Genomic DNA, 16688 nt, shown 5'->3' on the forward strand with positions numbered 1-16688 from the left:
ATGGGGCCAACCAGTAAACGTTAAATTACTCTGTTTCAGATTTTAACTTAATTACTAATACAAACTGAAATCGAATGTATTATTTACTGAATATGTTCACTGACCGTTGATCTCCTGTGTGCGTTCATGAGCAACAGTTCACTCGGCATGCTCGCGACATTCGGGCGTTCAAGCGAAAACGTGTTTTGTTTATCTAAAACAGGTCCGCTACAGCGATGGACAACACAGCAGCACACACAACAGAAAACAGAACTTGCTAAACATGTCTGAAGAGTTTGTAGTCGAAGAATTGATGCACTTCTATGCCCAGCCTTATTATTATATATTTTTGGACTGGTGCCAGTTCACAGTGGACGGAGTTACCCGTGCGATGCTGAAAATAGAAAACAAGCGATCGATAGAATGTACCATCGCTCGTCGCGGCTGGTTAGGACGAAAACTCTGATTACCGTAGAAAATATACCTTTTATTGTGTGCCGTTTACCGTCAGGTTAGGACACAGTGTGACTGTGGCTGCCTGTTGCCTCCTTTGTTTATGTTCGATTTCAGAGTACTCCGTTTAAAATAATAAGGCTGGGCATAGAAGTGCATCATTTCTTTGACTACAAACTTCAAACATGTTTAGGAAGTTCTGTTTTCTGTTTTGTGAGCTGCTGTGTTGTGTTCTGTTGTCACTATCGCCGTAGCGGACCTGTTTTTAGATAAACAAAACTAGTTTTCTCTTAAACGCCCCAATGTGGCGAGCGCGCTGCATGAACACATGTTGATCGTATGGCAAACAATTTGATGTTTCAGTACTGATCTTGGTATACTTCTCTCCAGATGAACAAAATGACTCTGAAGAGGCGAAGGATTTGGTCGATGACGTCGAAAAGATCGAATCGCCTGAAAGTCCGGAGATCCACAAGGAGCAGAATGAATCTGAATTGACTCTGAATTCGGAATTAAATGTGAACGCTGAAGATTTGCCGCGCAGTAAAGAAATGGGACTCGAGGAGGATGGCGGTCATTTTAACCGAAATGAAGATGCCCAAAATGGTTTCAAAGATGCTGAGGAGATTCAAAAGGGGCCTCATGCCATTTTGGAGAATCAAGTGGACATTGGATTTCACTTTGAAATGGACCAATCTTCAGGTTTGTGAATTTTGTATTTTCTTAAATGTGCTATAAAATTGAGGGGGGTCTGGGTATCTCGGCAAGTATTGACGCTGACTACCATCCCTGGAGTCGCGAGTTTGAATCCAGGGCGTGCTGAGTGACTCCAGCCAGGTCTCCTAAGCAACCAAATTGACACGGTTGCTAGGGAGGGTAGAGTCACATGGGGTAACCACCTCGTGGTACGCTCTCGGTGGGGCACGTGTAGAGTTGTGTGTGGACGCTGCGGGAAATAGCGGGAAACTTCCACACGTGCTACGCCTCTGCGTAACGCGCTCAACAAGCCACGTAATAAGATGCATGGATTGGCGGTCTCAGACGTGGAGGCAACTGAGATTTGTCCTCCGCCACCCGGATTGAGTGACTACGCCACCAGGAGGACTTGGAGCGCATTGGAAATTGGGCGTTCCAAATTGGGAAGAAAAAAAAATGCTATAAAATTGAATATTTACATTTTATTTAATAATGCAGTTAATAACTTTTGCTTTTGAAATTACCTTTTCGACTGATGTCAATGGAAGTCAAAAATGAAGTGCTGTCCTACTTTTTATTGTTATAATAAATATACTTCACTCTGAATTGTGCCACATTATGGAAGTGAAAATGGATGGGGTTTAATTTTGACTTGGACAATTTTAAAACCGTTGTATTTTCACCAGGTTCACTGGAGACCCCAAGTGTCTCTGACTTCCATGACACTGAAGCAAACGATGACGTCATCGGCACATCGACCTCAGATGAACTTTGGGGCTTGATGCTTCTTGTCAAAGAGTATCTTGGAGTGTACGCAGAAGTTGTGAGTAAAACATCATATCTTATATCACATTAATGTGCTGAGCCTTTTATTAATGGGATTTGTTAGAACCCCCTAGATGTGATGTAATCATCGCAAAGGGGAGGATCTCCGGTTTCTTCAATGAGGGTGTTGCTTGAACTGAACATTAGACTGAATGTCTATGGACGAGCACATCTGTGAGGGCTAAAATGTGTTAGAGCGTTTATCATAAGATTATAAACACATACAATATATATGAATATTTGGAGTCTCTTTTTATTTATTTGGGGTATTCCACAGTATGTGTGAATGGTGAGCTTTTAACCCTTGTGCGACATTCAGGACATTTCGGTCTTTTACTTTTTTCTTCTCACGATAATTTTCGCTGTGTTAATGCCAATGGCATACATTTTGCTATTTCAACCTGAGAGTGGTGGTGGTGGCGTAGTGGGCTAAAGCACATAACTGGTAATCAGAAGGTTGCTGGTTCGATCCCCACAGCCACCACCATTGTGTCCTTGAGCAAGACACTTAACTTCAGGTTGCTCCGGGGGTATTGTCCCTGTAATAAGTGCACTGTAAGTCACTTTGGATAAAAGCGTCTGCCAAATGCATAAATGTAAATGTAACCTCAGTTCCTAAAATACATCTATAATACACTTGACAAATAGTCACACTCGGAACCTTATGGACAAAAATGTCCCCATTGAAATCCATTAAAACTGCAATATTTGATCCCAGTGCCATTAAAGTATGAAATCATGACTTCTATGATTATATGATATCATGTTTTCATTCTGGAGCGCTGGCTTCAAAATGTACATTTGTAATATTTTCCACCAGATGGCGCCATTTTTCTCAAGTTTAAGCTATGGAGCAAATACAAGCTTTTCCCCTATTTTCTGTTTGCTGTATTATATAGTGCACTGCAGGACAATTTAATAAATGATACGTGTGTGTGTGTGTGTGTGTGTGTGCGTGCGTGTGTATGCGTGTGAAAACAACAGTGGCATTATGTAAACAAACTGGCATTTAAAGGGTCAAAATCCTGAAAATGAATGAATATTTGGTAGTTATGGTTTGGAAGTCAGTGAAAGTGAAAAATAATATTAATATATAATATTATGGCAGTTTTTTGTCCTCCTAAGGTCCTGAGTGAGGTTTTATATTTTTATCTGACACAGCACACAAACTAATAATGCATAAAAATCACTGCCAATCATTGAAATATCCCAGACTGTGATAATCCAAAAAAATTTACCCTTTGCATTTAGTATATGGAAAATAATTCATTTTTATTTTATTTATTAATTTATTTTTTCATAAAAAAAACAACAGTGGCATTATATAAACAATTGGCATTTAAAGGGTTAAAATCCTGAAAATGAATTAATATTTGGTAGATAAGATCAGGACTGATGTTGGTTAAAAAATGTACTTATTGAAAGTAAAATAATATTTAAAAAAAAGGACATTTTTATCCTCTAAGGACCTCTGATTCAATATTTTTTTTTCCCAACAAGGGTTAAATCTGATGTGAATAATTGCAGACGGCTTTTAAAAAAATCTACCAGAGATTAAGGAGTTAATAAGATTGTTGGAGAATAGATCTTATTCACAATCGCTGCATCAATGATTTTGGATGGGAATGAAAACGAGGCTGTGATGGGACACGCAATGATTATTTTAAGCTATCAAAAAGCTCCTACATCACATCTAATGTTCCACAACTGGGCTATAAATCGTTAATAAAGTCAATTAAATATCAATGCCTATTATGGGACATATTTACTGAAGCGCGGTCTAATCACCCTGTTCTTTTTACAAAACTGGTTGCGTCACAACTAAACAAATCCCCCAGCGCTGACGCAATGTGACCAGGGTAACCAATCAGAGGCCGGCCTCGCTATCACGTGACTGTGGAGAGAGTGGTAACGCTCCACCGTGTAACAGATTCTTAGCTCAGCGATTTCAAATGTTGACGTGTTGTAAGAGCTCGGCGATTTTAAAAATACTCCTTGTAAATCAGTATTATCATTCTATATACAAGCCTCTCTGTCTTGAACATCTAATTAATTTGAAAGGAAGGGTTGCCAGAGTCTGTTTATATCAGAAAACTCCGGCTTTCGATATGAAATAGCGGTCCGGCCTTTAGTGTGTGTTTATCGGCTTCACCCTCCGTCTCTGAGCGCTCGGTGACCCGGGTAAACAAATTAACACTCTGTAAGAGGATGGATACAGAGCCAAGTCTTACCTCTTCTCCTGTAGAGTTAGAAACGACAGCTCGTTTCGTCTTCATGCTCTCCAGACTTCAGAAAGTAAGTGTTTTCAATCCTCGAGACTCCAAACGCTTTCTGAAGTAGTGAAATACACTGCTTTAACTCCATTAATGCATGCTCTGCTTTCACTTAAACCGCTTGGAATCAGTTTAGTCCACTAAAATATCCACCGTGAGCATGCAAAATTGTGTAATGCCTCCACAGTGCTGTATTTTGACCCTTTCCCTAAATATGGACCAATGCAATTTTCTGTCTGGTTGCATATTACATATTCTGTCAGTGAGGTTAAGTCTATTAAGGGTCAGATCGGATACACAGGCTGCTAAATTGGACATTTAACCTGAGTTTTAAGGCTTAAGTGCGTGTAATAGACATAAGGTGACTGGGTTTGGACTAAGGTGAAAGTCTAGTGAACCCCCCATGTGCATGTAGAGTGCTTGAATTGATTTAACCCTTATGTTGTGTTCTGGTCATTTTGAATTGAACAACTTGTTTATTTATTTTATACTATGTTTACATATCTGAATAAGCACAAAGTTGGACAATTTTTTTTAACGTTTTATTGGTTTTATTTTGCTTTGTTTCACCTGTTGTGTTGCCGGTCAAAAATGACCGGCCATTGGAAATGAATGGATTGGACTGCAAAATACAGATATTAAGTGTTCATGAACATCCCAATCCTTGAGATGCGCACATATGTTGATGACGCACAATGTCCTCTTACATGTAAACACACGCAGCGTGTGTTTTTCCATGTACATTATTTTAGGAATATTTCTTATGTTGTGTTTGGGCTCGTTTGAATCTGGATAGTCACGATATGTCATTGCCTAGGTTATATGTATGTTTCTGGAAGTACTAAGGAAAAATGTGATAGACAATCCTGTTTATTGTATTTACTGTGCTGTGCAAAAAGTATTTGCCCCCTTCTGGTTTCTTCTGTTTTTGTGTACATCTCATACTAAATTGTTTCAAAAATTCAAACAAAATCTAACATGAAACAAAGGCGATCTGTGTAAACACAAAATACATTTTATAAATGATAATGTGATACCAATTGGGCCTGTGTGAACGTATTTGCCCCCTTGGTTAATAATCCCCAAATCTATGAAACTGCATTCATAATGGGGTTCAGCTGGACTAGACACACCCTGACCTGATTACTCTCAGCCCTGTTCAATCAAATCAACACCTAAATACGACTTTTTCAGCAGCATGAAGTCGGCTAATAGGTCTCAACAAGTAGCACACAAGTGATAAGGAAAAAGGTGATTGTAATACATCAGTCTGGGAAGGGTAACAAAGCCATTTCAAAGGCTCTGGGACTCAAGAACCCCAGTGAGAGCCATAATCTCCAAATGGAGAAAACTTGACACAGTAGTGAACCTTCCTAGAAGTGGCCGACATTCCAAAATTCCTCCAAGAGCACAGCGACGACTCATCCAGGACGTCACAAAAAAGCCAAGGACAACATCCTGGGAACTGCAGGCCTCTCTCGCATCAATAAAGGTCCCTGTTCATGACTCCGACTGGCCAAAAATGCCATCCATGGAAGAGTGGCGAGGAGAAAACCACTGCTAAGGCACATCTGAATTTTGCCAAAACACACCTTGATGATCCTCAAACATTTTGGGGGAATGTTCAAAGTTCTGTGGACTGATGAGTTGATAGTGGAACTGTTTGGAAGAAGGGTCCCGTTACATGTGGCGTAAATCAAACGCAGAATCCCACAAAAAGATCATCATACCTACGGTCAAGCATGGTGGTGGTCATGTGATGGTGTGGGGGGTGTTAAACTTGCAATAATTGAGGGGAAACACGAATTCTGCTCTCTACCAGAAAATCCTAAAGGAGAATGTCCCGTCATCAGTCCGTGAGTTGAAGCTCGAGCACAGCTGGATTATGCAGCAAGAACATGGTCCAAATCACAGGATTAAGTCATCTCTGAATGGCTCAAAAGAAGCCAGTTAAGGTATGGAGTGGTGGTGGCGTAGTGGGTTAAAAGCGTGAACTGGTAATCAGAAGGTCGCTGGTTTGATCCCCACAGTCACCACCATTGTGTCCTTGAGCAAGGCACTTAACTCCAGGTTGCTCTGGGGGGGGGATTGTCCCTGTAATAAGTGCACTGTAAGTCGCTTTGGATAAAAGCATCTGCCAAATGCATAAATGTAAATGTGAAGTTTTGAAGTGGCCTAGTCAAAGTCCAGACATGAACCCGATTGAGATGCTGTGGCAAGACCTTAAATGGGAAGTTTCGAAAACCCTCCAGTGTGGCTGAACTAAAGCAGTTCTGCAAAGAAGAATGAGCCAAACATCCCCCGCAGCGTTGTGAAAGACCGATCTCCAGTTATCAGAAGCGTTCGGTTGCAGTTGTTGCTGGTAAAGGTGGCACAACCAGCTATTAAGTTTAAGGGGGCAGTTAGTTTTTCACACGGGTGATAGAGGTGTTTGAGAACTTTTTTTGCTTCAATAACAACAACAACAACAACTTTATTTTGTGTTTACTTAGTAAATAAACAAACACAACATCTATTGTTTGAAGATCTAAATCAATTTGGCATGAAAAATACACAAAAATAGAAGAAATCAGGCAAAGCAAATACTTTTTACATCGCTGTATATTAATGTGTGTCTGAGGGAATTTCATACACTAAAACTCACAGCAGTTTGACCTCTGAGTGACCTCTGTGTGAAACTGAGACCTTTCCAATGATATATAACACATTAATATTTCCTCTTTTTTTTTTTATGGTTCACCAGCTCTGAATTTAATTGTTGTGATGACAAATTTGCAAACGATGAGACCGAAACAGTTCTTATTTGTCAGCCAATTAAAAAGCGTTATTTAAGAACTGGTTAGATCAAATATATGCATTGCAAAGAACAGATTCTTAGCTCCAAAATGACACTTATTTAATTTAGATCAAGCAAGTGGTTATTCATTTATTAGATTATTATTATTTTAATTTGTCATAATTACTAAAGAAGTTGTTGATAAAAAGATCTAATGCAATATTTTGTGATAATATTTGCAATATGAGGTATTTATTAACAATCTTAGTGGGCCGGTCGTTTTTGACCGGGACCACAAAAGGTGTTGGGACAAACGGACACGGCACAAGGGTCAAAAATGTCTAATGGTGCGTTCACATACAACGCGGAAAGAAATGTGCCTCTCATTGTTTGCCCGAGTCTGACCGCTGGATTAAATTTGTGTATAAACTCTCGTTCGCATTCCCCCTTCTCTTCCGGAAAAGGACAGGAGGGGAGGGGCTTCTACGACCACTTACCTTTCCGCCATCAACAATGGCCGATATCACCACGATTGCTGCTCCGTATCTGCTGTGCAAGTCCCAGATATGTTGACGTTGTGTCATACAATTCCGGGTGCCCACACACCGCTACAACCATTTTTCCTGATTTCTTCTGCTACTATGTCAGTACGTCAGTGACATCCGGACAAACTCGATGCTGATTGGCTTTCACGACAACGCCTTATGCGAATTTCCCGCTCTATTTGAACATTTTCAACTTGCGAGAACATGAAAATGAAGCGATTTCGCTTTGCGCCATTCGCTTCATTCCACGCCCGCCGCAAAGTCACGTCTTTGTGCACAAGTGTCTTTGCGTTGACTTTGTATGTAATCGCGCCACCCCAAACGCTCGATTCGCATTGTATGTGAACGCACCATAAAAGTGACACACGTTAAATTTAGGTGTCCTATAAACATCACTGAAATGTCAGCCATGTTTATTTATATTAATTAAAAGGTGGATCGAATATTATTAATTTGTCTGGTCTTTTTGTGTCGTCTAGGTCATCACTGCGCTTCCAGAGGAATGGCGGCCGGGTCCCACTTTCCACGGACTTCCCTGGGAACCCGTGCTCGTGACCGCAGCCGTCGGGTTCCTCACAGTACTGATGTTCTTCTGGAGAACTCTGCTTGCTGTGAGATATACGCTTGTTTACACGATGAACGTTGTCATTCTTGATTTCATTAAATTTGATTGATCTAATCTGTCATTCACCTCTTCTTTTCTCCTCCAGATCAAAGGCAGAAACTATCAGTGTAAGTCACTCTTCAGCCTCTCCATGCCTGTGATGTCATCAAATATTACTTGTGTTATATACCTGCCTCCTAACTGCTTTATTTGCATCATCAGTAACAGAGAAGCAGCTGACAGACAAGATCCAGCGACTGCTCCGTGAGAAATCCGATGCTGTTAGCAAGATTGCAGAACTGAATGACATGGTGAAGTTTCATTCTCGGTTCTTTGTTATGCTTGATTCGGAGTTTTAAACCTGATCGATTACAAACGTTTCATTTGTTCCCGTGCAGGTCAAAGAACGCGAAGAGCAGTTGAAGAGCTCTGAGAAATCAGTGAGTTCAACACGGAAAGAAGTGAAACAGCTGAAGGTGAATCCCAACAACAGAACGAATGTTTTTAAGAATTACATCGGAGCGCATGTTTGTGTAACGCACTTGTTTTATACTAACTAGACGCATCATCAGAAACTCCAAAGCCAGTGGGAGGAGATGTCTGGAAGTATTTCTCAGCTTAACCAGAAGATTGTTGACACACATGAAGAGAATTCAAATCTCAATGAGAAGGTATGTTTTATTTTTGCGCTTGTTTTTAGTCAGAAAAGTACGCCGATTTCTAGTCAGCCGCTGCAGAACAACAGTTTTGTTTTTTCTTCATCCACAGATGATCAAAATGCACCAGAGAATCGAGAAATATCAGAAGACTTTGAAGAACTACGATGAGGAACGTGCAAAGGCAAGGCTTTTTTTATATATATATATATGCTGATGTTACTTCAGGGTTCCCACTCGTCCTGTGAAACATGGAATTTTGCAATGCAGTTTTCCAGACATGGAAAAGTCAATACTGGACAATATTTTAATTTAATAGAACTGTTTGACTGCGTTGCGAACAAGGTTTTTGTTACATGCACAAAAACATGGTAATGATCGGAACTCGGAAATAGGAGTCAAATACATAAATTCCTATAATTGTATTTTTTAGAGGTGAAATTGGCTGTAAATATTCAGATTATAAAATTACAGCTGAAGAAAAAATCCAATATTCACACTTCAATCAAGAATTGGGTCTGTGTTTCTCAGCGAGTATTGATGCTGGCTAGCACACCTGGAGTCGTGAGTTTGAATCCAGGGCGTGCTGAGTGACTCCAGCCAGGTCTCCTAAGCAACCAAATTGGCCCGGTTGCTAGGGAGGGTAGAGTCCCATGGGGTAACCTCCTCGTGGACATGATTAGTGGTTCTCAGCTCTCAATGGGGCGTGTGGTGAGTTGTGTGTAGATTGTGGAGAGTAGCATGAGCCTCCACATCAGTCTCTGCGTGTGTCATGCACAACGAGTCACATGATAAGATGCGCGGATTGACTTGTCCTCCGCCACCCAGATTGAGGTGAGTAACCGCGCCACCACGAGGACCTGCTAAGTAGTGGGAATTGGGCGTTCCAAATTGGGAGAAATATATATTTTTTTCAAAATACAGAAATTCATATCTTACAGAAAGTAGGCCAGGGGTCAAGCTTCTGTGTTGCGCAGGGAAAATAGAGGGTTTCAGAAAAGCCGAACGTGGCATTTTGGCCAATCACAGAGAAACTACAGGTTTCTCACCTCCGTGAAGTTGGCACCCCATATACATAAATAATTACCAAAACTATGCCATGCATTTGTGCTGCAATAATGAACGTTTGGTGTTTGAGATGTTAGACGTTATTTTGAATGTGCCCTCACTTTCTACCCCATATGGTCCAAATCGGTGCCGTTCATTTGTGCCGTTAAAAGAAACACTTAACTATTTCCCTTTCTTAGATATAACAAGAAACATTTCTGGACCAGAGATGTCGCTCTCCACCCCATGTCGTCCAAATCGGTTTGAACCGGTGCCGTTCGTTTGTGCTCTATTTGTGCCGTTAAAAGAAACATTGAATCTATTTCCCTTCCTTAGAAAAAACAGCTTTTTACAGAAGCAAATACTTTTTCACAGCACTGTATTTGGACAAAAATCTATGTTTGAATGCACATTTAATCAGATTAAAATTAAATCTGTGTTTACATGACGTGGTAACGTGGCTAATTTTGTTTTAAAGGTCTCATACAATAGATTTACATGCATTCAAGGTAAAAAAACACTTTAATTTACTCATGATTTAAATTGCAGCATTAACTTTTTTTCCCAGTGACAAAAACGACTCGTTTAATGATCCGTTCTGAAGCATTAATTCTAAACTCCGCCTTTCAGAGAGCCCACTCTGCTCGGATTGGTCCGTTCTGAAGCATTAATTCTAAACTCCGCCTTTCAGAGAGCCTACTCTGCTCTGATTGGTCCGTTCTAAAGCATTCATTCTAAACTCCGCCTTTCAGAGAGCCCACTCTGCTCGGATTGGTCCGTTCTAAAGCATTAATTCTAAACTCCGCCTTTCAGAGAGACCACTCTGCTCTGATTGGTCTGTTCTAAAGCATTCATTCTAAACTCCGCCTTTCAGAGAGCATACTCTGCTCTGATTGGTCAGATGTCCCAGTCTGTTGTGATTGGTCTACCGCTTAGTGTAGTGTTTGAAGGCAGGTCAAAGCTGTTCGGGAGCAGCAATTGAAGACCAGAGGCAGGTTTTTGGTTAACAAATTACGTAGGTTAGTACAGGAAGTAAGTCTGGAATTACTAACGACTCATTTCATGTGTCAATAACTCATTCTGATCTGATAACAGGTTCATGTCCTCATGGATGAAGCTAAACTCAGAGAAGATGCTCTGAAGGCTCAGGTGCTCTCGTTTGAGAAGGAAAATGGCGCTTTAAAAGAGCAGAAGAAATCTGTAAGTCTCACTGACCAGATGTCGGATCATCATCATATAAATGTCAGTAAGAAATGTAATGATATATATATATATATTTGAACAGTTGCTTCGGGACGCCACTGATTGGCAGGAGAAGCACGAGAATCTGCGCGAGGAGATCCGAGTTTATCATCGATCACAGAAAGAGTTGCAAGATTCACTGGTACACAAAGAAAATGAGATTGATGTGAGTTTGTTTGGTGTTATAAAACTGGTCCTATATTGCACACTTCTGAGTACCCAGCGAGAACAAATATTTACCTTTGTTTACATGTCCTAAACATGTCCCATTTGTGCTGTGTGTAGGTTTTGTCCAGCTGTATTGCAGAGCTCAACCGATTGGGAGCTTGTGATGCTGAAGAACTACAAAACGATGATGCTAACATGGCTAATGGGGAAGATGCTGGTAAGTGTGCGATTTCTGAACCGGGCATTCAGCAGACACATTATTTATTTATTTATCTTTACATTCAATTAACCTGTTGATACGCAATCGTCCGCATGCGGGAGTGACGTCACTCTGCTTACATTTAATATATAATTTAGCATCTATAAATGTAATTAATGTTAACATTATACATCTTGTCAAAGGTCTGAGGGTTCAACATTAATATCTGATCTCTGTTTCACGATAGCAATCCTCCAGAAACAGTAATTGAGTTATTTGTGCAGGAGTACAAATGAAAACATGCGATATCAGAACGGGACTTTTATTATGAAAACATGCAATATCAGAACGGGACTTTTATTATGAAAACATGCAATATCAGAACGGGACTTTTATTATGAAAACATGCAATATCAGAACGGGACTTTTATTATGAAAACATGCAATATCAGAACGGGACTTTTATTATGAAAACATGCAATATCAGAACGGGACTTTTATTATGAAAACATGCAATATCAGAACGGGACTTTTATTGTGAAAACATGCAATATCAGAACGGGACTTTTATTATGAAAACATTCAATATCAGAACGGGACTTTTATTATGAAAACATGCAATATCAGAACGGGACTTTTATTATGAAAACATGCAATATCAGAGCGGGACTTTTATTATGAAAACATGCAATATCAGAACGGGACTTTTATTATGAAAACATGCAATATCAGAACGGGACTTTATTTATGAAAACATGCGATATCAAAGCGGGACTTTTAGTATGAAAACATGCAATATCAGAACGGGACTTTTATTATGAAAACATGCGATATCAGAATGGGACTTTATTTATGAAAACATGCAATATCAAAAGCGGGACTTTTTTATGAAAACATGCGATATCAGAATGGGACTTTTATTATGAAAACATTCAATATCAGAACGGGACTTTTATTATGAAAACATGCGATATCAGAATGGGACTTTATTTATGAAAACATGCAATATCAAAGCGGGACTTTTTTATGAAAACATGCAATATCAAAATGGGACTTTTTTATGAAAACATGATCGGCAGATGAATCCAGTTCAACACACTTGGGTCAATCGTCCATGACAAGCGTTCATTAAAAACATCGAATCGCACTTTTGGTCCATAAAAGTGATAAATGTGAGAAACATTGATATATTGTTTACATGAGATCTCGCCTTAGTCATCGTTCTTCATCAAACTGCAATCTGAGCAGCATTCATGTTGTAAAACTGTTTATGATCTGATATATTAGAGTCTCATAAACAAAACCAGCCCGTCTCCAAAGTCTGTTTATAAAAATGTGGCGTAGTTTTATTCATAATAGTCGAGCAGTGCCGTCAGATTTAGTGTCGTCTTGAGAGGCGGAGCTTAATTTTACTCTGAACACTTCCAGAGATTTTACAGAGATTAAAGCTGCAGGAACTCATTTATTATTAAATCATCTTCAGATTAGAAATGAAACTTCTTTAGACTCGTGACTTTGAGGACATTGTATTTCTGCAGTGTCTTGACACTTTTATTATTGTTTATTTACATTATAAAAACATGTTCAGCACAAAATATTTCCATTACTATGAACTTTAGCTTCTCTAACTTTAAAAAATAACAACATATATTAATTGTGAAACTTGTGAAATAAAGCCCAAAGTGTCTCTTTCAAAAGATACTACAACTGTGTCCTTAGTCCAAAGGGTCCCGTAAATACAAGCATTTAAGCTCAGGTGTGTCATTTTCAGTAGGGTGCGTATCAACAGGTTAAAACCCTCAATAACAACTTTCGACTCTCATCAAAGCAATGCATCAACAATACAATCACTGTCGGACACTAAATCCTCTGCTGTAAATAGTCGCTGTATTTGTGAGGTGTTGTGGAGAGATTCAAGTGTTTTGCTGATCTGTAGTTGCAGTTAGAAAGGTTTAAACTGCTTGATGTTGTGAACTAGATGTGCGCATGCATCATTATTTTACAGTTTTGTGCTTTTCAATGCACTGAATCACATTTACATTTATGCATTTGGCAGATGCTTTTATCCAAAGTGACTTACAGTGCACTTATTTCAGGGACAATCCCCTGGAGCAACCTGGAGTTAAGTGCCTTACTCAAGGACACAATGGTGGTGGCTGTGGGGATCGAACCAGCAACCTTCTGATTACCAGTTATGTGCTTTAGCCACTACGCCACCACCACTCCATTCTGAGTAAATTCTAGAGACCGTTGTGTATGAAAAGCCCAGATAGGAGGGGTGGTGGTGGTGTAGTGTCTAAAGCACATAACTGGTAATCAGAAGGTTGCTGGTTCGATCCCCACAGCCACCACCATGTGTCCTGAGTAAGGCACTTAACTCCAGGTTGCTCGAGATTGTCCCGGTTATAAGTGCACTGTAAGTCACTTTGGATAAAAGCATCTGCCAAATGCATAAATGTAAATGTAAACCAGCCTGTCTGGCACCAACGCTCCAAATCACTGAGATCAAATTTTTTTCCCCATTCTGATGGTTGATGTGAACATTAACTGAAGCTCCTGACCCGTATCTGCATGATTGTATGCGCTGCACTGCTGCCACACGATTGGCTGATTGGATAATCACATGTTGAAACGTCACCAGACATGCATTGTAAATCATTGTGTCACTGTCTCTTGAAGGATATTTGATCATATGTTTCTTAGCAACTATAAAAGGCCTGTTTGTTTATTATTGCTAATAAAACATTTAATAATCTCTGAGTTACAGGTATGGTTGGATGAGGTTCTCTGTGCTGATCTCAAACCTCTGCTTTATTTCAGACATGAAGATGGACACCATGAGACTGAGAATCAAACAGATGATGGACGTCTCAAGGGTACGTCTGTTTCACGTCATATTATTGGGGTATAATTTCGCACTGCTCTTGTGTTTAATGCCAATATTGTATCTCAGATTAAAGCGACTCTCGGTGTTGTTGAAGAGGAGAGAAATCACTACATGGAGAGTCTCCTCGCCTGAACAGAAAAGCAGACAAGAGCTGGAGGGTATGAAGACGGCTGCGTTTATTTGAACACCTGCAGACTGTCGTTTGGATTTTTCCTCATCTACTTTTGCTCTGTTTTTATTGTAGAGCAATATCAGAAGGTCATGCACGATCAGATGCATTTGAAGAATGAGAAGACTCACCTGGAAAACCAGTTCAAGAACCTTCAACAGAGACTGGAGATCACCAGTGAGCTTTACCAGCAGAAGGAGAGCCCTTCAACAGTAAGACACTTTAACATTTCGAATCTGACCTTTGGGTTTGACGCCACTCCTATTTGTTTTACTGATCCTGCCCGTGCACTTCCTGTGTGCTCCTGTCTCACAGGAAGTTGGCCTAGGAGGAGCTGGAGAGACGTGAGAAGGAGACGAAGCTGTGTGAGGTGGACGGCAAAGCTGTGAGGTCTGAGGAGGAGGTGAGATCTCTCAAACAGAAGATCAAAGACATCGAAGAGGAGATGCAACAGAGCGAACGATCTCTCAAAACCGAGGTGAGACACTCTCATTGTGTTTATTTTATAATGTCACTACACTGTCTTTCCACATCACGGTCACATTGTCATTGTTTTGTCATGTGATCTTTCTAATAGGTGGCAACCCAGGAAAAGAAAGCGCATGAGAACTGGGTGAGTAATTCTCAAAATTTGTTCTTGGTGTTAGGCGTGGACCGATATATCGGTTTTACCGATTAACTGGTGCCGATAATTGATTTTAGGAACTATTGTAAATCTATGCCGACAGTTGCTGATAGTTTTTACTTTTTTCTGTTTTTGGTGTTCGGTCATAGACCGATATATCGGTTTTAGCGATTAATTGGTGCCGATAATTGATTTTAGGAACTATCAGTAAATCTATGCCGACAGTTCCTTATATTTTTTACTTTTTTCTGTGTTTTTGGTGTTCAACATAGACCGGTATATCTGTTTTACTGAATAATTAGTGCCGATAATTGATTTTAAGAAGTATCGTAAATCTATGCCGACAGTTTTTACTTTTTCCTGTTTTTGGTGTTTGACATGTACCGATATATCGGTTTTACCGATTACTTCATTTTAGGAACTATCGTAAATCTATGCTGACAGTTTTTACTTTTTTCTGTTTTTGTTGTTCGACATAGACCGATATATCGGTTTTACCAATTAATTGGTGCCAATAATTGATTTTAGGATCTATCGTAAATCTATTTCAACAGTTGCTGATAGTTTTTACTTTTTATATTTTTTGTGTTCGTCATAGACCGATATATCGGTTTTACCGATTAATTGGTGCCGATAATTGATTTTAGGAACTATCGTAAATCTATGCCGACAGTTCCTTATATTTTTTACTTTTTCTGTGTTTTTGGTGTTCAACATAGACCGGTATATCTGTTTTACTGAATAATTAGTGCCGATAATTGATTTTAAGAAGTATCGTAAATCTATGCCGACAGTTTTTTACTTTTTCCTGTTTTTGGTGTTTGACATGTACCGATATATCGGTTTTACCGATTACTTCATTTTAGGAACTATCGTAAATATGTCGGCAGTTGCTAATAGTTTTTACTTTTTCTGTTTTTGTTGTTCGACATAGACCGATATGTCGGTTTTACCGATTAATTGGTGCCGATAATTGATTTTAGGAACTATCGTAAATCTATGCCGACAGTTGCTGATAGTTTTTACTTTTTTCTGTTTTTGTTGTTCGACATAGACCGGTATATCTGTTTTACTGAATAATTAGTGCCGATAATTGATTTTAAGAAGTATCGTAAATCTATGCCGACAGTTTTTACTTTTTCCTGTTTTTGGTGTTTGACATGTACCGATATATCGGTTTTACCGATTACTTCATTTTAGGAACTATCAGTAAATATGTCGGCAGTTGCTAATAGTTTTACTTTTTTCTGTTTTTGTTGTTCGACATAGACCGATATGTCGGTTTTACCGATTAATTGGTGCCGATAATTGATTTTAGGAACTATCGTAAATCTATGCCGACAGTTGCTGATAGTTTTTACTTTTTCTGTTTTTGTTGTTCGACATAGACCGATATATCAGTTTTACTCCGTGGAGGATTTTATAGTTAGAACAACATTGTTTCACATTATAACCGTGGCCTCTGCTATCAAAACAATCAATGATTGACAATATTCATCCATTTTTATCCTCACTTAATTTGGTTTAGATTTTTATTATATATA

At 39.4% G+C, this 16688-nt stretch overlaps 1 protein-coding gene across 1 annotated transcript in view; it reads left to right on the top strand.

Moving 5' to 3' along the window:
- mia3 (MIA SH3 domain ER export factor 3) overlaps window positions 1-16688 on the top strand; it is a 39627-nt gene that overhangs the window by 8280 nt on the left and 14659 nt on the right. Inside the window, 18 exon segments of the mRNA XM_052095488.1 lie at window positions 823-1134; window positions 1815-1951; window positions 8027-8158; window positions 8258-8279; window positions 8374-8462; window positions 8550-8627; window positions 8712-8822; window positions 8920-8991; window positions 10950-11054; window positions 11140-11262; window positions 11382-11481; window positions 14284-14339; window positions 14417-14479; window positions 14481-14508; window positions 14595-14718; window positions 14720-14731; window positions 14835-14997; window positions 15097-15132. Of these exon segments, the coding sequence (XP_051951448.1) occupies window positions 823-1134; window positions 1815-1951; window positions 8027-8158; window positions 8258-8279; window positions 8374-8462; window positions 8550-8627; window positions 8712-8822; window positions 8920-8991; window positions 10950-11054; window positions 11140-11262; window positions 11382-11481; window positions 14284-14339; window positions 14417-14479; window positions 14481-14508; window positions 14595-14718; window positions 14720-14731; window positions 14835-14997; window positions 15097-15132 (1763 nt within the window).

The sequence above is a fragment of the Xyrauchen texanus genome, chromosome 28, assembly GCF_025860055.1.
Source record: "Xyrauchen texanus isolate HMW12.3.18 chromosome 28, RBS_HiC_50CHRs, whole genome shotgun sequence".
NCBI classification, from domain to species: Eukaryota; Metazoa; Chordata; class Actinopteri; order Cypriniformes; family Catostomidae; genus Xyrauchen; species Xyrauchen texanus.